Genomic DNA, 24,289 nt, shown 5'->3' with positions numbered 1-24,289 from the left:
TTTGTACACAGCAGGGTGCTTAGTTAAACACAGGCTTCTTCTGAAATGTTTGGCTGTAGCATGATGATAATGCTGCAATGATAGCGAGTGCTGTACTTGTGCAGCATCATGCCGGATGATGTGGCATAGACAGGGCGAGATAAGAGTGAGGAAGGCACATAGTTTTGAGCAAGCGGTGCAGAGGTGTACTTGTTGTGGCAACAGAGGAAACGTGCGCAACATGTTACCAGAGTCAAAGAACAGTTGCCCAAAGTTGGAGAGCGTTAACTGAGACAGTGTGACCTGACGTATGTATTCAGACGCCAGCTCTTTCAACACAGAGCTGCGCCCTCGATGCGGCACGCAAATAAAAAACTAACACAAGTTTAAACTTGCCTCACAACAATCTCACTGGCTCACATCCTGAAGTCCCAGCCCCTTTGCCAGGAAGGAAAGTTACCAAAAACTACCAGCCTCTGGCTTGAAACCTCTTCACTTGTGACAAACTTCACATAAAAACACTGACTCTCTCCCTCAAAACAGTCAAATTAATTCTAAAGAAAACTGGACTATCGATGAAAAACTGTGTTACCTTGTTATCTTCTAACGGCTCCATCTTGATATTGAAAGCTCCTCAGGAAAGTGCTCAGGAAACTGAAGCTGAAGACCAGGATCAAGTATGAGCAAGGCAGGGTGGAAGCCAAGCTGTCAGTCAAACCAAAGTGTGATGTTGCTGTTCTGTGGCGGGTTCACAATGAAACATCATGTGTTCAGCTCCAGCAGGAGTCAACAGCAGCTCCTCCCCCTCCTCAGTCTTCACCCTCCCTCTGGTAGCTACCTTCATTATGCAACAGCTTCCAGCTTTAATAACTACATTGGCAAGTTTCATAGCCTCCAACTGAGGTGTTCAGTGAAAGAATGAGGAGCTGAAACAAAAGTTGCTACTTCACACTTGACACTGCTCTTGTTTTTTTGTTTTTTTTCGGACTTAAATTATCACATGCAGCAACAACATGAGCTATTTTATTGTGGGCTTTTCTTAAAATGCAGTATAACTTTTTACTCCTACATTTTATTTTTGGCCACCCTAGTATTGAAATGTATTTTTAAAACATTTTCTCTGCAAATTAGCTGCTCATAATATTTTATTTTTCAACATATTGCTTGCCGCCTAAACTCAAAGTCACTACTACAAACACCATTGGGTTTTCCCTGCAAGACGAAGAAGAGTTAACTGTCCCTCCAGCTTCTGCCGCCAACTTGCTCAACAGCAGATGTGTTAACGCTCAGCTGGAGAAAGAGGACGCACAAGTGAGCCAACTGGCCGCAGATGAATAAAGCGCCGGTGAAAGGCGAGTCTGTGTGCGGCTGCTGGAGGTCCACGGTGGGCGAGAGAACAAAAAGCAAACAAAGCCTGGTCACGCTGGTAGCATGGGACCGGCTCAGTAGGTGGCAAACAACCAAGAAGTACTTGTAACTCTCCATCAAATATTTCTAATCTGCACGCGGTCTAAACCTCCGTCTGGAATTTGGAGTTATTCCGAGGTCAATTAAAACCTCCAGTAGTGGATTCTTCTCATTTTGATGTGAAATATTTTGAGGTTTTTCAGGGACAGATCTCTTTTATGGGCAGACGAATGCATATACAGTACCAGGACCAGTTTGACAAGTAAACTTTTGATGGCATCAAATATAACTTAGCTCTTCATTGAATCATGGGTATTGTTCAACATTCAGAGTGCAGTTACAACACTGCGTACGTGACAAGTGGTAAGTCATGCTCTGCATAAACAAATTTCCTAATCTAAAATCACCCATTACTGTCAAGTTGCAACAAGTCAGTGATTCAAGTCAGCAGCTGCATCAGTGATGAGGTAAAACCAGGGCTTCTTTCACTGAAATCGAGCTCCGCCTCGGCTAACCTTTTTCATACAACAACCTGCGACATCATTGACTGTCACTTTTAAATGGGCTACAGGATTAAGCAGGAAACGTAATTCATATTCCAGCTCGGATGAACCAACCAGTGGACGACTAAAGCCAATGGTGTCACAGTGTGTCAGGGGAAGGTTTTACATCACGTTGTGTTCACTGAGGTTGAACAAGTCATTGCTTAATGAAACCCTGGCCTGAGGAATAGATGTGTTAAGAGTCAGGCTCTATTATATATATTATGCATTTCTAGAAGAAAGAGACTCAATACGTTTCAATCTCTAGATAAAACGCCTCGCGTTCATATTCTCCTGTTAATGTGTTTTAAACTTGGTTAACAGTAAATGATTTACATAACCATATGAATTCATAACGTTGCAGCGAATGTTTTTTTCACCATCAAACTTGGTTCTTAGCTTTGATAACTTGCAAAATGCACCAAAGATGACAAGTGTGGAAAAGCAAACAGTATCTCATAAGCCTACTTATACCGATTTGATAATGGTTAAATATAACTGTCCTTTAAAAACCTTTAAAACAAACGAATAATTTTGTAAAACAAACACTGATGTCGCAACAAATTGGTAATGAGCCAGAAGACATTAAAACAGGTCTTGTGGCGACACACTGTGGTGAGGTTAGGTTATCACAGCAAACATCACATCTAACATCTACTGGCGTGTGTCAATATGGCTGAAGAACTGATAGTTTATTTCCAAGTGTACATTTTATGTACGGTCGAAAAGTTACAGTTACTACATAAAAGGACTCCATAAAAAAATCACCAACACAAGCAATAGTTTTTGTAGAGGTGGAAGAGCGCCCTCCACTGGTAGTAGGGAGGATGTCCTATGTTTGAAGTAAAAACTTCTGTTCAGCAGCTGGCAGGATGACAAATGGTTCATGTGGATAACAACCGATTAGACTATGATACAAAGGGGCGATGTGTCTCCAAACATCAAATGTCCGCCAAATACATTAATATAAATCACATTGAAAAGCTTGTTTTTAATGGAGGTTCAATTCTCCTTATGGCCCAAATGAGATGTTGCAGTTCAAGTTTGAATGATTTAAATCCTTACTCACTTGATTGGCAGTAATACAATTTCCCAGTCTACCTAGAGTTTTATGAAATGCATTTTGATAGCTTCAGATGGTAGATGAATACTAGAAAGTGAAAACTAGTCATTCGATGGTTTAATCTGCATTGTCTTTATTCACACAATGCTGAAGAACAATAGCTGACAATAGATTCTGGAAACAAACCTTTGACCTTAAACATAAAGGAAAAGGGTTGTGCGTGTTTACAAGCATAAGTTACAAGTTTGAGTAAGTAACATCTGTGACGATGATGACCATGTTGGTGGATGGGTTCACATGTTCTTCGACTACTAAAGAAACACAAAGAGAAGATCCTGGAGTGGAATACGTTGTTCAACAACAGCTTTAGATTTTCCCTGGGAAACTTCCACTCTCCATCTGGTCGTCCCACTTCCCCACCTGCGGACGTAAAACAAAGAACAAAGAAGTCCAAGTGTAAATGTCTGTACAAAGAAGAGCAAAAACAGTCATTTACATCCTGGTGAAAACCAAATAACACTTAAAATATCATAAACAAAGACAACAAAATGTAAGCATAAATGGGATGACTTCCATTCCCAAACTTCAAAAGTATTTGTCAAAAAGAGCATGATCAGATTAGATGGTCTTTATTAGTTGCAGTCTTGCCTTTAGCTCAAGTGTGGACACGCAGTGTGTACAGTGTAAGTTGATGTATATTTGCAGTATATTGTTGGCCCACCAGACACATGGACGCAGCCGACATGTGTGCCAACACCGGTAGATGGCAGATTGTCGGAAAAAAATCTAAACATAAATAGCTTCTCATTGCTTCATGAGTCACTTGGAACCCAACATAGGTTTTTCAAATGTTTTCACTAAAAGCTGCAGGTCATATATGACGTAAAGAACAACCAACACACCTCTTTGAGAATCAAGAAGCCAAATGTTCAGCAGTGTCATGTAACCACTTGGGGCAAGAAGACCTGCAGTCCCTCGACTTACCCAGCTTGTGGGACAAAGGCTCTTATAGACTCTCTGGTACCAGTCACAAGGAGACACATCCTGGCCTTTGGCCGACAGAGCTTTGTTGCAGCGGTGGAAGTCTGGTGAAGAGAAAAAAAAAAGTGTAGTTTTACTAATATGATTACAGTATCAACACAGGACGAAAAAAGAGGGATAGCCTAAACAGTCAAGAAAGACTGCCGTGACTCCACATAAATATCTGGCGGGTTTTTTTTCCACAAACAAACCTATAGAACGTCTTCATGGTGTTGGCTTGTCTGTGTGCACAGTATGGTCGGATTTGGATGAAATTTAGGGGAAATGGGACGAGGAACACATGGACCTGTAGAAACTGCCAGTTATGGATACACACGGTCGAACTGCGCCGTCAGCGCGTCATTTTATTGGTCTAATGTCACAAGGTTTCATGCCTGCGCGGCAAGAAGACATGTAGTTATGTGGCTATTGCAGTAATTTTTATTCAATTCAGGTTGACATTTTGTTGTGCAGTCTGGAGATTGTATCAGCTGTGCGCAATTGCGCACACATCTTAGAGGGAACATTGCTGTGTGGCATTATAAACAAAGATCTATCGCTTAAAATATATTCATCACAGGGCATCGACATTAGACTCATGCCCATGTCCTCATTCACCCCATATACCACTACTTTTTTGGCACTACTTTGGATGGATCATAGCCCGGTGCTCCCCCGGAGTGGCTAGCCACTGGAGTGAAATACCTATAGTGACAACTAATACTGGAACATTTCAACTGATATGAAGTCTGAAATGTACCCAAGACAAAACATACACAGGTTTGCTTTATGTTGCAATATAATCACTAAAGCAAGTAATGTAAATATGATGGTGCTCATTGTTGGTTTTAGATGAAGACCGATGTGAGGTCAGGGTAGCGCAACTGACACCAGAGCAGCACTCGGTGTGCAAGACTGAGACACTATACAACACACTTTGCTACAGGTATCACAAAAGACATATTCATTGTGAACGGAATTTTCTTTTCCTTACCCAGGTAGTTCTGGTAGCAGTTGCGGGTCTGGTTTGTGTTGGGGAAACGGGCGTCAAAAGGAGCGGTCCTGTAGTTCTGGATCTTATCTTGGATGGTCTCAGACATCGCTGCGGTTTATACTGGACACAATGAAAACGCAAACACAGTGGTAAAGAGAGACAGTTACAACTATGAGATGGAAATGATGCTAACTGAGCAGCTACTTCCACAGCAGAAGTGTCAAATGGTACTAAATGAGACACGTTCAATTAAAGCATTAAAGTGAATAATTTGCACTCGCCTGCCTTTCATCAGCGGCCAATAATGTTTAACAATAACTATAACTACTTAGCGACAATTCATTTGTGTTTGTTTTGCTGTAGAAAAACTAGCATGACGGGGAGCTAGTACTGGTGCTAACAATTAGCTTACTGTTTTTCGTTAAAAAATAGACGGAAATCTTATTTAAAACACTCACTGGCTTTGAAAGAAGAAACAGAAGGACCGAACAGTCACTATAAGCACACATTGAATGAAATGTGACGAATTAAGAGCAGATATGAACTAACCTTGAAGATTTTTTAGCACCGTGTCCTCTCCGGAATAATGTCCTTCTCGTCTAATGGCACAAAGGATTCTGGGATATTTTCTCATCCGCGTTCTTCTTCTCTCTGAAAGCTAAAGAACTAACACCGTTACACCGCCATCTACCGTACAACTGGTTAACATGCAAGCAAGGAGCTCGAATAGCAGACTGGGATAAAACAAAAGCAAGCATGCCAAATTTAAACAACAACATCAGTGTGACATTATGATATTTGATATATCAAAATATATCAATAAATCATTTGATTCTCTTTTTGACTTTATCCCTTCGAGTCATCTCTTTGGCCATTTCTGGGGGAAAAAGTTGACAGAAACATGATCGATAGACTATTCCAAAGCGATTTATGACAGTTTTTTCCCCCCAAAGTTTCAGATCAAAATACGTGTGCGGAAATGAGAGGGAGTCATTGGGATTGGAGAAGTTAAGGAGTAGAGGTTGTGAAAACAGATGAGTACAAACATTTGGAATCTGTCATAGAGAGTAAAAGACAGATATCTAGGGAGGTGAAGAAGCGAGTGTAGTAAGGGTCAGTCAGTGATGACTCCTTAGGATGTTCTGTCGCAGAAAAGTAGCTTTAAATGACCAGTAGTGAGACTCACGATGATGCATGGTTTAGAGACAGTAGCTCCGACTCAAAGAAAAGAAGCAGAGTTGGAAGTGGCCAAGTTAAAGATGCTCCAGTTTTTAATGTGAGTTACTACATATGACAGGATTATAAATATGTATATCAGAGGGACAGCTCATGCCTCATTTATAAAGAACATATGTTGTGTATCAACTTGCCAAAACAAGACGGCAAGTACTGTAAGCTAATTGGACACACCAGCTACATGTTTCCATGTCTTACTTCCAAGGATACATGGTTCATGAGGTTCAAGGAAGTGTCGGGGTTACTCACAACTCCTCGCTACTGGCTGCAGTCGACTGACCGAGTTCCTGACCTCCTGACTTCATATTTTACAGTCGCAATATGTAATCCTTCAAAATTATGTGAACTTTCAGACTCCGCAGGATAAATAGAGTGTTGAATGTAAATCACATTAACTGCGGCGTGTCACATTTTCCATAAACAAATACAGACACTCAGTGAGAGTGAAGTACCGTTTGAACAGAGAAAAATAATATATGACATAGTCTGTCTAGCAATTCTGACTGTACACGAGCCAGGAGCCCCGCTGCTACACAGTGACAGCTGGCGCTCTCTTTCCGTCACCATCTCCATGTAGCAGATCAGCACAGAAGTTACAGGTGTCTAACTTCCTTCTGTTCATTAATTCCCCTCTTGCTTTCCAGCAAAACCTCAAACCGGATCTCTCCCTGGGTGTTTCATAACATCATAGCAGGATACAACTTTTCACATAAATTTGCAGCTTGCAAAGGATCTTTGAGTTACAGCTTTATTGGTATTAATTCCATTTGTCTTTCATTTAGATGCAGAGTTGAGGTTAATCCTCACTTTTCTGGCTCCCCACCAGTCTTCCCGTCCCTCTCTCTCCCGCGGCCAGGATATAGGTGTTGTCCTTTGCAGAGGAAGGAAATTCTGTCACTTAGAACAATGGACCAGTTTCTCTATCTATAGACCAGGAGAGGTTGAGAGCTGCGTAGAGCGAGCACAGCGTTTTCGCGCTTCGAGAAAACGCTTTCGAAAGAAAAACATTTAGATTGGAAGAGGAGTGAAGTCATGGAACTGGATATGCATATGTGAAGGTGTAACAGGTTAAGGCCTTTTGAAAAATGGAACATCTTAGCTGGGAAATGGAAATATACAAGAACATTTGAGCGTTGGTTTTTAAGTGGCCGAAGGAAGCACCAATAAATAAAAAAGAAACAGCTCAAGGATTAGTCGTGTCTGTGGGTGAGTAAAACCACACTTCCTGTTCTTTTGTAAAGTATTTGCCGATTTATTTGTTAGCCATTAAGTACATTTACAAACTACCTGGGCTTTAATGCTGTGCTCTTAGTGGACGGGAAAATGCTTGTGATTTATTATGTGGAAGATATTGGCTAGAAATCTGTGTCACTGACTGCTAAAAGGTTGCAAAACAATAAAAGCTTAGCTGTCATTTGGCAGCAGTGACATCACTGGACTTACCAATATTAAAAATGAATGGTTAACTTTGAGGTGTCTAAACAAGAACCTTTTGAGGGGTTTTTTTTGTTTTTAAATACCACTCACAAAGCACAACGATTCCGGTCATAACCTGGTTTGGGTAATTCCCTGCTGCTGTGACAGCTGGACCTGAAGGCCACAAAGTTGCTTCCTGTTTACTGCATTTTCTGTTTGCCTAAACCAAGTTGACATCTTACTGTTAGTATCCTGTTGATATTGACGGCGATGACATCATTCCATTGTTTTACGTCTGACACCTCCAACCCACATTCCCGACCCTGCTCCCTTTTTCATTCTACCTTTGAGTTTTGTTAACCTTAACTGCTTCACTGTGTGCACCCTTGTGGTGTCTATAAACTTTTCATAAGCCTTGCCTTTTCTCCTCTTGCCTGGTGGTTTAATTCCAGGCAATCTTCTCCAAATACTTCCCACCAACCTCCTCTGTACAAGCACCAAAAATTCCAGTCAAACTCAACTTTTACCAAGTGTAATGTTGCTATATCATCTGTCATTGTGACACCCAAACAAAACAAACAAAAAAAACAGGTGATTTTTTCTAAACCCTCCTTCAAAAGCCAACCGTATTTCATACCTGAAGTGCTACATTAAAACCAGTGTTCCTTTTTCTTAGATTCTAACTTGACCTCTCCCCTGTGGTCAGATGGAGGGGTCTGGTAGTCCACGCATCAGAAAACTCCACTTTCCAGTTGGTCTTTGGATCAACTCTCCAAGGAAACATTTTGCCAAACTTGGAGGCCGCTGGCCCAGTGCCCTGTCAGTGAAGTAGGTTTATATTTGCTCGTCTGATGTTATCAGACTTCCCCTGTCATTAATACCTCTCTATTCCTGATTTATTTTTGTCCTTGTTTGCCACATGTTGTTGGTCACTCATAATTCACTGCTGACTAGTCCCTTCCTCTCTCCTTCCTCCCGTGTCCATCTGTCTTCCCCTTCTCTGTTTTTTGCAGGTCGACCACCAGCTCTGACGCAGCCTCCCTCCACGAGGCCCCCTCTGCTCCTTCCTCTTCTCTTTCTAACTCCACTCCCTCGCTGGCTTCCCCTGCCCCATCCCCATCTCCTTCCCCGGCCTTCCTTCGGCCGCGGCCTGCTGCGCCCCAGTCGCGAACAAAGCGCCTTTCCCATCTATTCCTGCGAGGGCGCTCTAACAGTGACCGGGACCGCGCAGTAGGTGAGAGGGAGAGAGAACTATGGGCCCACTCAGCTGCCCCTTCCTCCCACCACTACTTGCCCCCTGCCTCTTCAACTGCACCGGGTCTGATCAAAATCTATGGGGATGCCCTCTCCAGTGGGGCCAACTATCGCTCCCTGCTGGCCAACATCCACTCCACAGCCCAGCAGCTCATCACTCAGGTCATCACTCGCTACACAGAGAGAGAGCAAGAGGAGACGGACGATGCAGGTAGCAGAGGAGGAAACTCTTTTTCACCTACCATCATCACTTAGGAATTGTTTGCTCAAATCGGCTTCACAGTTTGGTGCTGAGTTAGAATAAAATAAACAGAAGTGTTGTGGAAAAATAATCACTTCCTTGCTCCTTCACTGTGTTTCTCCATTACCATCTAGTTCTCCAGAAACACTGCCCTGAGGACTTCCTGCTGTGTGATGTCATTGGAAAGCCCATCCAGGAGCCAGATGGAGCTATCAAGTGGAAGACAGAATGTCGCAGAAGTGTAGCCCCATGGGAATGTCCCTTGTTGTTAGTGGACATGTGGCGGCCAAAAGAAGGATTCGAACGACGCTTTGAAATTCAAAGAAGAGATGATTATGAAAAAGAGGAAAAGGAGAGAGAAAGGGAGGGAGAGAACTACCAAGGTATGTTTGCTTTGAGGTCAGAATGTTGTCCAGCAAAGGCTTGACCACTGGTTGTGCTGTATGAGAATCAGGTGTGCGTTGGCGGCAGAGGGGCAGAATGTCGTCAGGTGGGGCACCTGAGGAGACTGAACGGGGTCACCGGGCAAGGAACTCAGAACTTAGGAGGAGCATCAGCGACATGAACCTCAGCCTCAGACGTCGCCAAGGCAACCACGTGGGCAATGAAACGCATGGTCCTAGCAACCGACAGAGCAACAACGTAGGGGCGCAGGACCGGAAAAACATTGTGAGCATGATCACACCACAGAAGGGAGAGGTAGAAGGACCTTGAGATAATTAAAAACCTGAGTGTTATTACGGGACTGAACCATCATGAATTTCAGGTGAGAGCATCAAGAGCAGCGGGCAAGGTTGGATGGACTAACACTCCCCCGGAGGAAGAAAAGGACTTCTCCAGCTGTGACCTGGAAGTGATGTCACAGAGTCTCATCCTTCCACCTACAGACCGACCCTACTTCCTGTTGTTGCAGGGATATGATCAGGCCAAGGCAAGACCAGATGATATCACACACTCTCATCAGCACGCTGTATAAACAAAGACCAGCACACAGAGTCACTTATGAATAATAAGCTGTTGAAGATCTTTCTAAAACGTCCTCAAACACACACGCCTTTCATGACTTCATACCTGCATGCCTGTAATCGTTGAATTCCATCTGTATTTTGATCCCGCCACAAAAATCCACCAAACAACACCTGAGAGCAAAACAATGGCTCGACAGCTCATCATGGAAACTTCAGTATCCCAGTGTTCATCACTCCATCTCGCACAATGACCTCACACAAGCCTCCTTTGTAGCAAACTGTGACACAGCTGCCTTCAGAATGTCTCAACATCTGATGGCATATTGAAAAAGATCTGGGCACTTGTAAGATAACAGACCTACCGCACTTCTCTCAAGTGTGCTTTTTGTTTAGGACTTTGTTTTGTACATCATGACGGGACACACATATGTGTTTGGGAGGAAGCCCACCACGAGGGAGAGGGAAAAGGACAGAGAGAGAGAGAGGAAAGGAAAGAGGCTTCTGAAAGTGGACACGTTCCTCTCCGCACCTGACCTCCTGATCAGACATTTACTGGTCAGGAGGGACTCGGCTGTTCCTGACACACCCAAAGGACAAGGTGTGGATCAAAAATAAGTTGTTACCTCTAATTTACTATCCTTCTTTTTAAACACTTTCATTACTTGACATCTGTTCCAGCACTTGTTCGACCATTCAGAGGCACTTCGGTCACACACAATGGCACGCCTCTTTATAGAGAAACTGTGCTGAAGCCAGGGGACGTGATCGGTCTTGGGAACCACTTCCTCTTCCTGTACCGTGACCCACGCGTGATTCCTGCCCCACCGCTTGCACTGACCCTGCCATGGCACTCTGATGCCTCCGTCCCCTGCTGCCCCTCAGGGATGGTGGACAAACAAGAAGCATTGCGGCAGTATTTGGGAAGCAATGAGGCCATTCTGAAGTTTCACCCTTGTCATGCTGATGCCTTGCTACAGGTGAGAGAGGACGTTAACCCTTACAGATGTAAACGTTAATATCCTGTTTTGTCTCTCAAAGGAAATACTTTCCAAGAACTCCTCCCCAGATTCTGGTGGCGGGCCTCTAGCACCAGCCTTCCTCCTGTCAATCATGATTGACCATGCCTCCAAACACCTTGACCCTGTCCTCACACCACAAATACTACTGAAGGCAGCAAATCTGATCAAGGAGATAGTCTGGGTAAGTCAACTGGACAATCATATTGGAAAAATGAAAAAAAGAAAAATAGATTTTTAAAACCCAAACCCTGCATCTATAATAACAGGTCAGTCTTTTACCTAGGTTTTAACTCCAGTAAACCAATGTATTTGGGCCACTTTGCAATTGCCTTTCATTAATAAAAAGGGAAAACAGGATATTAACTGGTGAATTTTAGGGTTAAACTTTGGCTTCAGCAGTTACACGTGTGTCATCAGCAACAACTGCTTATCCAATTTGGGACGCTGTCACAATGCCACGACCACAGCAAAGTAAAGTGAGGTAGACCAAACCACAGGTGGCCAAAGTGAGATTCACATTAGGTGAGACAGAAACCAGCAGCCAGTCATGTCCCCTTCATTGTGGCCTGTTCAGTTGTGGACACGAGCGAGGATGAGCTGATGTCACTTCCCTCCCGTTGGAAAATGTGCTGTAATTGTCCTGGCTGCAGGGCGAGACACTGCATCTCCTCCTCCGCACTAACCCGAGATGTCTCTTCTCTTTTCTGTTTCCAACTTTCTCATTGCAGGATAACATTAAGGAATTTGGGGATAAGCATCCCACGCAGAAGTAAGTGCATATTTCTGCGACGTCATGTTTCCGTGTTGGGAGTGATTCATATTTCTGTTATGTCTTTGGTTCTGCATATCTGTGTTATGATGAAAGATTGCAACAATGTCAAGTTGGGAAATGGCTTGCGTGTAAAACCTAAGTTTAAAAATGTCTAGTATTTCGCAACATAAACAAACCAAATTAACTTGTATTCATACATGAAATTCTTCCAGCTCTACAGAACAGGAGAGCGAGGTTAGCCTTCCAAATGTCCAGAAACTCTCATCGGACCTTCGACCTTTGATGTTCTGGATGTCAAACGCAACAGAGCTTCTAAACTTCTTCCAGGTCAAAGTTGAAGCAATGGAGAAAGAATGGGAGTTTGAAGGTGAGACTATAGAAGATCTCCTGAACTTCTACCTTCTGAAGTGATAGTAGAAAGATATGAGGAGACCTAAATCACCACTTTTCATTGGATAAAAAGGCACTTCTACCAAACTCTGGTAATTTGTGGTACTTAATGCTCTCACAAACATCAACTCTGTTAACTTCCCTTTAATGATTACCCAAAGCCAGAGGTTCCGAATCGTTCTACGCCCAAACACCAGAAAGCTGTGACGATATTTGTGATTGGAATTAATTTTTGGCAGTGACAACAGATGCTGCACAGAAGTAGGCCTATATCATTCATTGTTTCACGCTGATGTGAGAGTTGGCTCCATGGAAGGTCATGCGAGAAGAGATCATACAGGCACTTGTAACCAATCGACTGGGCTCTTTGATGTGGGGACATATCCTCTAAGCTCACTGAAATGCAACTGAATGAGAACCAGCTTTGGTAGAGGTGGGGCTGGGGAAAAGAAAAGCAAGTATTCAACTTACCACTAAAGCATGTTAGACGTTAAATCTGCCAACTTTACTTCTTAATTCGGAGGTGATTTCAATGTTTTTTCAAAGCACCTGGGGACCCAGTGTTGACAGCGGACATGGACACTTGCTCCGAGGCTCTGGCCCAGCTTGATGACGTCATTATGCACACATTTCAGCAGTGTGTCTACCACCTCACCAAGGTAAAAAAAAAAAACATCATTGCTCCAGTAGTTCCATCAGTTCCTCAAACACCCCTCTCCTCATTTTAAAGACCCTTTACTCGCTCCTACCGGCCCTTCTCGACACCAACCCTTTCTCCAGCGACGAGAAGGAGAAGGACGGCGCTCACAGCAGCGTGGCAGAGGAGAAAAAAGGTGAAGGAGAAGTGGATGATGTGTCTGCCTTACCACCAAAGGTTGCAGGGCTTGTGGAAGTGTACCGCTGCTCCCTGGTGCTGTCACGGGATGCTTGTCTGTCTCCTCCGCTCACCTCTCAAACCTTCGGCTACCTCTTCTTCTTCACCAACACATCTTTGCTCAACACTCTGCTGGAAAGAGGTGAGATTTTTAAGATTGTCAGAGGTCAGTCTTATTTCTAAATGGTGATATATACATTCTTTTTTATTAGATGGACTCTTCTCTTGGTCCAGAGCTGTCCAAATTCGTACGAATCTGGATCTGGTTCTCGATTGGCTCCAGGGAGCAGGACTTGGCGATATTGCCTCAGAGTTTATGAGGAAGCTTTCGATCACTGTCAACTTCCTGTGCATTCCCAAGACCAGGCTCATTCAGGTAACAAGTCAAGTCGAGTACAATACGCACACACCTTTTCAATTTTTTTCTTTCAACCATGCGTATCCAACCTTTCATTCCAGTCATCCTGGAGCAGTTTACAAGAAGACCACGTCTTGTTAAGTCCTGCCCAACTGCATCATCTTCTCACCCATTATAAATTGGGACCAACCAGGGCTCCACCAGCATCCTGGGCACCGCCGCCAGGAACTGAGCTGAGTGGCGGTAATAAAGTTTATGATTGTTTTAATTGCTGTGGTATTTGGCAAAATATAAATAGGAAAAGGCCGAAACATTCTCTAGTTTGTGAACTACTCAAGACAGCCGGACATATCTTAACGTTAGCTGCAATACTGCGAATGAATAAGAAGGTATTGATTATTTCATTGAGATTTTTCAGAATGCTGGATGACTATAAAGAGTGACTCAGTTGAAACATGAGATGTAGGTTGACGTTTAAGCGCAGACTTTTTCAATTGCCAGACCGGACCAGACATAACGTCTTTGCCTACCACATGCCCCATGACCGGGGCAGCATCATGCCAGGGAATGATCCCGAGAGTCAAGTGAACCCTTTGTCAACTGTTCTTTCAGATATATTCGAGAGCTTCCTTGATCACCCGCCTCTCATCCTGCCGAACGAAACTCCACGTCTGGACCTCTCAAAGCCAATCCCCAGTCCAGAACTTCAAAAGGAAGTGACACGTCTTCGCACTTTCTTGTGGGGACTCGATCAAGACGAGCTCCCTGCCAATCAGAGGACCCGACTTTGAATCCTACTGCCATCTAATGAGGGACAAGATCCATAACTTACAACATATCAGATGATGTTTATTTCTTCATTTATCCTGTCCTGTATTTTAAATAACTCACTGGCTTTAGTAGACTGAATTATACAAGGAAGTCAGACCTTCCTGTTGGATCAAGTACTGTTTATGTCTTACGTGACTGTTTTACTTGGCTCTTGTGTATGTTTCTAAACTACTTGTTTTTAATAAAAACTCTTTAAAGCACCAGGAGTTTCCACATGAATTTTGACAAGCTTTTTTCCCACACCAGGGCCCCCGGGATTTGGCACTCACCTTGGCGCACACACCAAAGTAACATTCCACAAGGTGGCAATACAGGACATATTCGACTTCCACATTAAAATGATGAGTGTGCAGGTACAAAATACAACACTGTTATCGTCCGCTCCAAAAGCACATTCTCATTTCCTGTAATAATACCGGTGTTTTACAGAGGTCATGACTCAGACCAGCTAATGAGACCGTGACGACCACACACACAGGTTACCTTTACTTAGGTAAACGGCCATAAAGGTTAAAGCGAGCGGCTAAAGAGCAGGAAGGTTTTAATTTACCTTTGGTTGATGTGACACACTCGAGTGGTTTTCTTTTCATTTACACGGCAAAGTCCTCTGGGACAATAAATGTACCCAGGTTCAGCGATGAAAGAGGTGTTGGGATCATTTCCTTGGGTAAAAGTGCCAATACAAGCATGTAAAAATAATCCATCAAAAGGAAAAACCTCACAAAGAAATGCTTCAGACACAAAAATGAGTATTTACCTTGTGACGTCAATGTGGAAGACCTTTGAAGGCAAAGGTGTTTCAGCAATAAAAATGGATAAAGGTTGGAAAGGACTTATGCCTAACATATGTCAATAGCTGAAACAAGACAAAGTAGAGAAACTGGATGACTGAATCAAAGCATATCTCGATTCCAATCTTATACCTCTACAGGTATATATATGCTGTACATCATATCTCAAATAAACCACGATGGATTTGGCATAGGTCCTCAGAAGGGAACTTAAGGGGGGCAGCCCAGAGCCTGACTGTGCGATTTGAAACTTTGCTGGGAAGCAAATATGACATTATAACATCAAACACCAAGGTCTTTTTCCAATCTCCTTTCATAAGGCAAATTTAATACGGAGGATTTTAGAACCTGACTCACCGACCGATGATGCAGTATTATTTGAGGTACTGAATGACCCAATCCATGAGATCAGTGGTGACAAGGCACTTCATGATAGATAAATATCTATCTATGAATCACATGCAGAAACTAAACATCTGAAGAAGAGGGAAAAGTTTATCTGAGGATACATCCATTATAATTATACTATACCCTTAGCAGCATATACTTCAAACCTCAGGGCACTAGTGCCAAATCCATCCCAGTATTTTAATGCTCAATAGGTTCAAGGTAGACAGTCACGCAATCCAATTTAAGAGTGATACATAGGTCACGATATCGACCTATGAGGTACACAACACCACAAACATCATTGGCGTGACGCATGAAGATGACAGTGCTCAAGGGTGGCCGTTCAGTGGGGATGGGTAGATAAGGTATCATGAAACAGCACTGCAGTGTCGATCAAACAGTGTCCTAATTTTCAGAGGCCACTAGATGACACTCTTGGTTTAGAAAGGATGTGAGGCTTCATTGAATTAGTTCAAATCCAAACATTTTACAGCAGACAGTGCCATCTGGCGGGCTTTGAAAATCTGGCCACTGTTTCATGAAACCTCATCAGCCCTTCAATACTGTGTCATGAAACTCATCGACCAATCACTGCCATTGAGTGGGCTGTTTTCTTGAAAGTGGAGATTTTAAAGGGACAAGTTGATGTTGAGAAGTCAACTGATGTCATATCCTGTTCAGACTCGTGTCAAAGGAGTGGTAGTTATGGATATGCTAGTTTTGGAAACTTAAGATATTGATTTAGACACCCCAGTGTTAAAGGTTGGTCTTAATTCAATTTTATTCAAATGTCTAAGGATTATCACGACTGTGCGTAAAATGTCCAAACCATTTTGTCTCCTTTCTTGTAGTGGCACTATTGGTTTATCTGGTTCATAGTCACAGTGGACGGTTGGTCTGGTAGTGATGGCATCGAAATTCGTGTTAGTTAGCCGGGTTGTTTGTCAGTTGTCAAGATTCAGTTTTGTATGTTGGACACCATTTAAAAGCCATTGTCCCACCTGATGTAATGTGAATTGAAAATAACAATTGGTTACCAGACTGAGGTCCCTCTGGGCATGTTTAGTCACACTGTTTAAACTTACACTGGCCAACACGGAATAGTTCCCCTAAAATGCATCATGGTCAAAGTTGAGCAATAAAAAAGTTGCTGTTGACTAAGTCAGTAAGTCAGTTTAGTTGGTAACTTTCCATCAGTAAAACAGGTCACGAAACACGTGTAGCACAATCCAGTGGTCACAAGCAGACAGCAGACAGGTGATATCACCAGGGTATGAGTAACATAAGCAGAAGAAATAGTCATATTTCTGTCGATTCCAGTCAATTTTACCCTCGAGTCACCAGACAGCCTCTGAAATCCTTTACCCTGTCTTTGTTTTGAGGGTCTCTGACGTCTTTGCCTATCACGCTTTTCCTTTGGCCCCCGTCCAAACAGCTTCCTGTCTTCCGCTCAGCCTCTCGGATGAATTCTTTTACGGTAAAGCGCTGTCCTGTTCAAGACCCCCTTGCTTACATCATCGACCCCAACGTCTGTCGCCCCGATATTCTCATTTTCCCTTCTGGCAAGAAAAACAAGAGCAGCAGCTGAAAAGTCTGGATATAGATTATGAATCATGAGAAAGAGGCTCCCTGTGGGAGCATTAATCAATTAGGGGATTGTAATCAAACGTATTTGAAATTCACTGCGGTGCATGAGTGAGAGTGTGTTTGTGTGCTAATTCCAACGTTCCAGTAATGTCATACAGATGTTGACTTATAATTTGATACAGATGGGGCCCAGACGAGTGTGTGCCCATGTTCTTTGTGTGATATTATGAGCGGCGGTCTGATAAATACTGCCACTGTCTGACGCTTGTTAAGTAATTTGTCAGGTTTAGTAAGCGCGTGACACACACTGTTTTCTGTGATCTCAATCAATGACACAGTCCTGGCGTCACACACACTTTCACCCACAACATACAGCGTAATCCTGCTGTCTCATGCACACATCCACGCACTTTGTTGGCTTCTTTTTGACCCAGGTGCACCGTTCCACACCTGTTGTAGTGTCTCCCTGTAATTAGTTGGACACAATTATCAAGAGTGGCTGAAGGGAGGAGGGTTGAAGACAATGGGACAGTTATTCTCCCCCCTATCATCTCGCGCTTCCCTTCTTTCACCCTGCTGTCGAGTAATGAAAGATCCTTCGCCGTCTTCAAAGAGACGGAGTTTCCTACAAAACAGCTGAGTCAGAGGAGAAAAGAGAGAAGGATGAAAAGAGGAGGCAAGCAGTGGGGAGGCAAGCGAGGTAATGCAATGCTGCTGCTGTGAGGCCCAGCGGACCACAGTGATTGTGTTCATTGTTCGACATACAGGAGTCATTTTCATTGAGCTAAAACAGCCTGCAGCTCCCCAACTTAACACTCACAGGTTTGGCTGGGCCATTTGCGATCTGGTAGTATTTTACCTGTGTTGTACGTCACCCTGAGGCCTTCAGTGCAGAGGTTATTAGGAGATACGTCAAGACTGAAATGACAATTAAGGTACCAGCAAGGCACACAGTCGGGCTTAAGCCACTTAAGCCAATAGGGTTTGTGAGGTGACTAGCTCCACTAGTGGGTGCAACATGTGTCCATGACTGCCTCAGTAATCAACCCTTAACAAAAAAAAACCTCAATTATTCTCTACTACATGATTCATTTATGAGTTGATTAGTAAAGAGGTGACCACTGCTTTTAATCTTTGGCTTTTACGGCACCAAGTCTATTTGCAACACATGGGCCATGTGAGAAACAAAGGGGACAATGGCTGGATCGTTGGGTTATGGTCACAGCGGCAGTGACGCAGCAACAGCTTGTCATTACTTCATCATGACCATTGTGTGCAAACAATGAAACTAGCAACACATCCTGACAGGGACTGACTCTGAGGTGGAGGACATCTCCAAGCTGGTCTGGGAAGCCCCAATTAAATGACTAGTTGATGTAGCCAGTAAACAGAAACATGCCACTGAACTGTTGCTAATGCTGATTCGGTTTGGTTTGTCGGTACTTGGGGTGGAACACTACATTGTTGTTGCATACATACATTTTTACATGACAAAATGGACGAGAAAACTCCTGAATGAAACAGTCTGTCTTAGCTTCAGAGAGAAATGTTGTTCATAGATGCACGTTAAGTCCAAGTTTAGTAAGAGACTGGAAACAGCGTAGCAGGGGAATCTCTGTAAGCTCACGGCCAGACCGGGGGAGTAGGAATCTGTGTGTGTCTTGCGCGAGGGGAGAGATGACCAGAGGGTCAGATTCAGACAGGCGGCAGACTTGTGGCCAGGGCTGGAGATGGGAAAACTCTCAGATGAATTAGACAGCAGAGTCTCAGAGCGTGGCTGAAAGGCCACGAGAAAAGTCGCCAAAAGGACCTATCTGTTTTTCTCTGCTTACATCATCAGCATGTTAATACATACACAAACTTTTCTTTTTGGTGCATGATCCCCCCACAAAAATGCTCAGAGGCACATGCAGGGGCATAAAAGAACCCCTGTGAGGTCAGGTCCACTGGGCTGAGGCTACCCACTGTTAGTTGGGCTCGCTGGATAAGACATGCAGTCTCACTGGCATCGACAACCGTCACCACCAACCACCATTACCTGCCGTGCCCAGTCCAACCTGGCCTTGTCTCCATTGGCGGCTGTCTGTCCTGAGGTAGTCTCTCAGGGGCAGCAGAGCATTTCTGTGTACTTAACAATTTGGGAGAACGCCAGTATCCCCGATTTGGAACTGTGTCCGCCTTTTCACAGAACGTCCTCACCTACCTTTCCCCACTTTCCTCCTGTCTTTCCTCGCTCATTCTTGTTAGTGAATGTCTCTCAGGCCAGGGGGTCTGTGGGCCTGTGGGCAGGGGCCTTATTCCATCAGCCTCGGGCTTCTGTCAGAGACTTGTTCCATTTTGCGTCATGATGTTGACTGAGTGGACCCCACACTTAACTCCCATAGAGCAATGGGGTTGGGCAGCAGGCACGAGCTAACGTGGCCCCGTGTTCAGCATGGTAATCTGATGGCTCTGTTTATTTTATGTAGCTCTCCTTTGAAGGAGCAAAAAAAGTCTTTGGGCTTTTTGTTTCAGCACTTTCACTGCCAGGTCAGAGGTGCTCGCCGTGGTTACGCTCAGGAAGAATAATATTTGCCCTTATATTCGCTCCAAACAGGCTTTTTTCCATATTAGTGTCAGGGATACACTCTGAGTTTCTGCCTTCCACTGATTCGCCAAATTGTAGGTGAAGGGTGGCAGGAGAAGCACACCTAAATTGGGTATCCCCCCAGAGAATAATTGGGGTGTTCCGCAGGCCGTCTCCTGGTCCGGTTTCTATACCCCTGAGTGAACCCGTGTTGCAATAAGATCTGAGGGACAGCCTTGCGGCCATGTATATAATTCCAAGTTGTGAAGGAAAACACACACAAAACAGATGAAAACATTCTCCCTGCCGCCGGCTGCCCCGGGCTCCACTCAGGCTGTCAAGAGGCCAAACTTCCCAGGGGCTCCTTTTTATGTAGTTAGCAACATAACAGTTACCTATCCTTGTTGGTGTGTGCCATCACTGCCTCGCCCACAACCCACTCACAAGCAGCACTGTGTCAGCTGTTTCAGATGAGTTGAAAGGCTTGTGAAGTCATGCGATGATGAGGCAGTATGGGAATCAAATTCTGCTGTTTGAAAAAGGTGTGAACTACCATTTTACACCAACAAATGCATATTGAATTATGTTACACACTGTTTTTACACTAATTTAATTATTTATAAGAAAGGTTTTGGAGCACAACATAACAGACCAGAAAGGTTCCCATATCCATCCAAGGGGCTCAGGAGTTGACTGAATGACTTTGAAATCAATGTCATATTGTCCACTGAATTGTAATTCAAATATTGTAACTCCTAATGCTTAGATGACTCTAAATAAATGAATGGCATCTGAACCCACCCTCCCAGTTGCTGTCACTACAAATTCAGATTGGAAATACAATTGCTTTTAACTTTGCTGTTGGGAAAGTGTCCGGGCAGTTGTTAGGTAACAGGCCTGATGAAAATAGCACCTGTTGAGCAGCAACTTGTGCTCTACTTTTAGCAGGGGAACCTTCGCGTTTCCTGACATCAAGCATTACAAAGTTACAACCATGGTAAAGTTACTCAAGCAACATCACTCTTCTTGCAACATTGCACATTTATCTTACTAATCGATCAGATGAGACAACAAGACTAAATAAAAACAGAATTGATACCCTCTCCCTGATCACGCTATCTGGCCCTTGTTTCTCTGAATATTTCTGTTCAGCAACACGCTCCACCAGAGGCGCTCGTGAAGTGGACGCGTCGCCTGTTGCCTGGCAATTGGTCCAACCAGACGCAACAATGAGTGCGCAGATCAACCAAACCATGCGAGAAGCACAAGACCTGCAATTGCAGGGATTTATAGTGGTCAATAACCATCTCTGTGGAAACAGCACGTCAATTATGGCTCAATCACTAAAAGCATTACGTTCATGTGCGTGAGTGTTAAGACACTCCTCAAAAAGCAGCAGTGTGCTGTGTCACTGTTTCCTCCGAGTCACAGCACCGTCTGGTGGTGACAGAACAGGAATGGTTATTCAGACTGTCCGACCTATGTCTCTCACGTTTGTTATTGCATTGTTCACTTTCTTCTTTTTCGTCTTTGTTTCAAGTGAGATCTTCCTTCATCTGACGGCATGGAGATTCATTGGTGTAAAGCAGGCCTGGCCAACCTGAGGCTTCCGAGCCGCATGCGGCTCTTTGCCCACTTTCATGCGGCTCTTTACAGAATGAGCCACGAACTGGCTGCGATTTTGGTCAAGTTGCTATTCAGATGATTGTTTATACAGGAAATAAGATGAAAAAGTAAGAGCGACGCAACTTGATATTCCGATTTTAAAATGTATGAATTTAAAAAATACATGCACAAGAGACATATGCCGGAAGCGAAGCAGCAACCTTGTGACACACAGGGATGTGCTTAAACCGCTATACTACCGCTAAGTCACCTGACCAGCTGTGTGAGGTGAGCCTTACAGCCTTACATATTTGTAGGATGTGGCTCTTTTCAGCAACACAGTAAAACAATGTGGCTCCTAGCCTCCGACTGGTTGGCCACCCCTGGTGTAAAGTGACGATTAAAAACTGCGTGTAATGTTTTACCTTGAAAATTTTCCCGGATCCAGTCAGCTGACTTCCCATCTGACTGATCCACAGTAGTCCACAGTGCACAATGATCTTGTGCTCAGGAGCTGAACCACATCATGATAACTTTACACTTGAAATCACTCCAGTAAAATCGGTGCCAGATGGATCTGCACAACAAGAATGATTTTTGGAATATAAAAAACAGGAAGCATAATCTCACCTACATTTAACAGGGATGAAAATAGTGGGATGAAAATCAGTTACACTAGATGGAGGTTCATGTTACATTAACATTCTATCCTTTCTTTATATTAGAAATTTCTGATTGTGTGTTTAGACTCTCCTCAGGATGAAGAGTATGTGCCTCCCCTATCTGCTTGTGTAAGAGACGCTCATAGAGGAGGCAGGGGCAGATCCTCTGTGGTAGGTAATTCGCTCCCTTCTGTTTCAATTTAGCAGCTCAGAACGATTACCTCCTGACAGACATTAAGCACTCCCAGTGTTCTAACATGCCAGAGATGTCGGCTTAGATGTTGGCTGACCTTCGTGTGAAAGCAGGTTTTGATTCAACATGCGTGTCGTGCTCAGTCAATCACCGAGTTGAAAAGCGGCTTCAAATGGCCTTAAATGGGAAACGATAGAATGGTAGCATCAGTGACTCATAAAGGGTTGCTGTCAGCCGAATATGTGGATTCAGCAGAGAGAAATGTGCAATTGACTTTTCTTGTCTCGCCCTCATCCCACTCACTGCCACCCAATCAGGGCGTGATTAACCTCTCTGTGACATTCTGGTATCTCCAAATATTTCCCATCTCACACATTCTGTGGGTCACCCAGACATTCCTGTAACACCTCTGTTATTTTTTTGTCTGCATTCTATCACTCTTGTGTTTCCATCTCCCATGCTTTTTTTCCCCATCTGCATCATTATTATCAGTGGCTCCATTCTCTGTCATTTATCTCTCACTGGTCATTCCCACCCATCCCCTTTCTTTCTTTTCCCAAGTCACAACTTCATTCTCGTCATCACACACATCTTCTGAGGATAGCCGCTGTCACTGTTTATTGCCTTAGAGTTAAACTTGGACCTGTTTCTGCTCAGGCATCCTGTCCCGCCCCACTCTCTGTCGTCATCCCTTTCAATTCTCCCCAGTGATTGTCTGCTGGTTTGTTGTTTCGGGGCTTTCAGTCCACTCTGCTGCAGGGAAATTCCTACTTATCGCTCAATGAGCCCATTCCTTAAATTCCAGGCATGCTTACTGGCACTACCCAGGACTCAGTCAGAAGTGAGGGCGTCAGTAAAACTCGGCAGGCACAGCACCCTGGACATGGCAGCCGTGACCTTCAGACATAAAAAGACTGGGGCAACTAGGGCGATGATAATGCTTGTGAACTCTCTGCCAAAAATAGAATATCCCAGATAACATTCTTTTGGAACCCCTACTCAAACCCAGTTATATATCAAAAGAGGGCATTTTCTTTCCCAGAAAAATGTTTGTGGTTAATTAGAAGCAGCAGTGGTCAAAGTGCTCCCAAACACTGGGAACTAAAAAGAGAGTGAATATCTTTCATGCCACTCTGCTGTATCAGAGTTCTGAAGATAAAAGCTGTAATGTGCACTCCAAACACATTTTTGACATGGACAATGATATAAAACACCTTGTTCATGCAAAAAGCCATGGTTGTTGACAAAAATACAAGCATCCCTTAACACGAGGGAGCGGGGACTATCTCGATTTTTGGTTTGTTGGCACCACCAAGGAGGTTTTGTTTTTGTCTGCGTTTATCTGTCTGTCTGTTAGCAACACGAAAAGTATCAACGCGCTAGGAAATAGCGATCATGGGAACAGGTACAGCTCATCCCATTCTAGCGGTGGCCTGGAGTTTCATCTCTATTTGGGACAGTTTGGGAGCAATTGTCATTCACTTGTATGGCTTCTTATTGCTGCTGCCTGTTCAGAACTAGTAACCAGAAATAGACAGTATTGCTGCATACTGTGGTGACATAGCAAACCATTCTATCTCCAAGGGCATCGCATATCAACTGTAGTCAAGTGGACTTTCATCAAATGGTGAGGTACCAGTCCCGCTTGCCAGAAGGATGATGGAGCAAAACAACACTAGCACGTTGGCTTCTGGTGAGTGGTACGAAATAATGGTTTCGTTGCTAAATAAGGCAAGACAAATCACATCTAAAGCCTGGAGCGCAAACACGCCAGTAAACTCGAACTCGCCATCTATGCGTGTTACAGCAGGATTATAAAAAAACGCTTTAGCTGCGACATGACAATGTGTGGAGCCAATTGCAGGTCTGGATGACTGGCTCTATCTGTGGGGCACAACTCATTCAAATGATATAAAACAACTTAAAGTGTGAAGTAAGGCATGGAAGGTTCTTCAAACACGGTATCAGTAAGATTTGTGCCTGTGTCCCGCAGGACCGTGGCCCTCTGCATGAAGAACAGAATAAACATATATTGGAAAACGTGCGACGAGGCATGCCACCGTGTCCACAACGTACCTGTAGACATAGACTGCTAACCCTTTGGCGTAGCGGTGCATTATCGTGATTGTGC

The 24,289-nt window shown here is 43.9% G+C and overlaps 3 protein-coding genes across 9 annotated transcripts in view; 1 reads left to right on the top strand and 2 right to left on the bottom strand.

Moving 5' to 3' along the window:
* slc2a3b (solute carrier family 2 member 3b) overlaps positions 1-24,289 on the bottom strand; it is a 72,715-nt gene that overhangs the window by 11,786 nt on the left and 36,640 nt on the right. For 2 of the 6 annotated variants that reach the window (XM_053881295.1, XM_053881292.1), the window contains exon 3: positions 13,168-13,304. Coding sequence is in view for 1 of the 6 variants with exons in the window: in XM_053881289.1 (XP_053737264.1) it covers positions 572-595 (24 nt within the window). In the remaining 5 variants the exon portion in view is untranslated. Of the gene's footprint in view, positions 1-571; positions 721-13,167; positions 13,308-14,914; positions 15,065-24,289 lie in introns of those variants that run through there. The other 4 variants (XM_053881293.1, XM_053881290.1, XM_053881291.1 and 1 more) reach the window with 3 other exon arrangements.
* Positions 3,108-15,064, bottom strand: LOC128768420 (cytochrome c oxidase subunit 6B1). The gene is made up of 6 exons (XM_053881300.1): positions 14,915-15,064; positions 13,168-13,304; positions 5,555-5,663; positions 5,006-5,125; positions 3,976-4,076; positions 3,108-3,411 (listed from the first exon to the last, which is right to left on the bottom strand). Exons 4-6 carry the CDS (start codon positions 5,109-5,111, stop codon positions 3,358-3,360), a joined length of 261 nt encoding a protein of 86 aa, XP_053737275.1. The 5' UTR covers positions 5,112-5,125; positions 5,555-5,663; positions 13,168-13,304; positions 14,915-15,064; the 3' UTR covers positions 3,108-3,357.
* Positions 7,144-14,507, top strand: rasip1 (Ras interacting protein 1). Of its 2 annotated transcripts, none has more exons than XM_053881288.1 (16): positions 7,144-7,447; positions 8,364-8,485; positions 8,671-9,122; positions 9,287-9,535; positions 9,607-9,821; positions 9,919-10,083; positions 10,514-10,718; positions 10,799-11,097; positions 11,159-11,320; positions 11,868-11,908; positions 12,124-12,278; positions 12,848-12,960; positions 13,032-13,317; positions 13,388-13,551; positions 13,635-13,776; positions 14,146-14,507. In XM_053881288.1, the coding sequence occupies exons 2-16, from the start codon at positions 8,364-8,366 to the stop codon at positions 14,322-14,324; spliced, it is 2,949 nt and encodes a 982-aa protein (XP_053737263.1). In that variant the 5' UTR covers positions 7,144-7,447; the 3' UTR covers positions 14,325-14,507. The 2 variants fall into 2 exon arrangements, with proteins under 2 accessions (XP_053737263.1, XP_053737262.1); XM_053881287.1 differs by having other exon boundaries at positions 9,607-9,851.

Source organism: Synchiropus splendidus, chromosome 12 (assembly GCF_027744825.2).
Source record: "Synchiropus splendidus isolate RoL2022-P1 chromosome 12, RoL_Sspl_1.0, whole genome shotgun sequence".
Classification (NCBI taxonomy): Eukaryota; Metazoa; Chordata; class Actinopteri; order Syngnathiformes; family Callionymidae; genus Synchiropus; species Synchiropus splendidus.
This window is presented reverse-complemented; position numbering and strand designations above follow the sequence as displayed.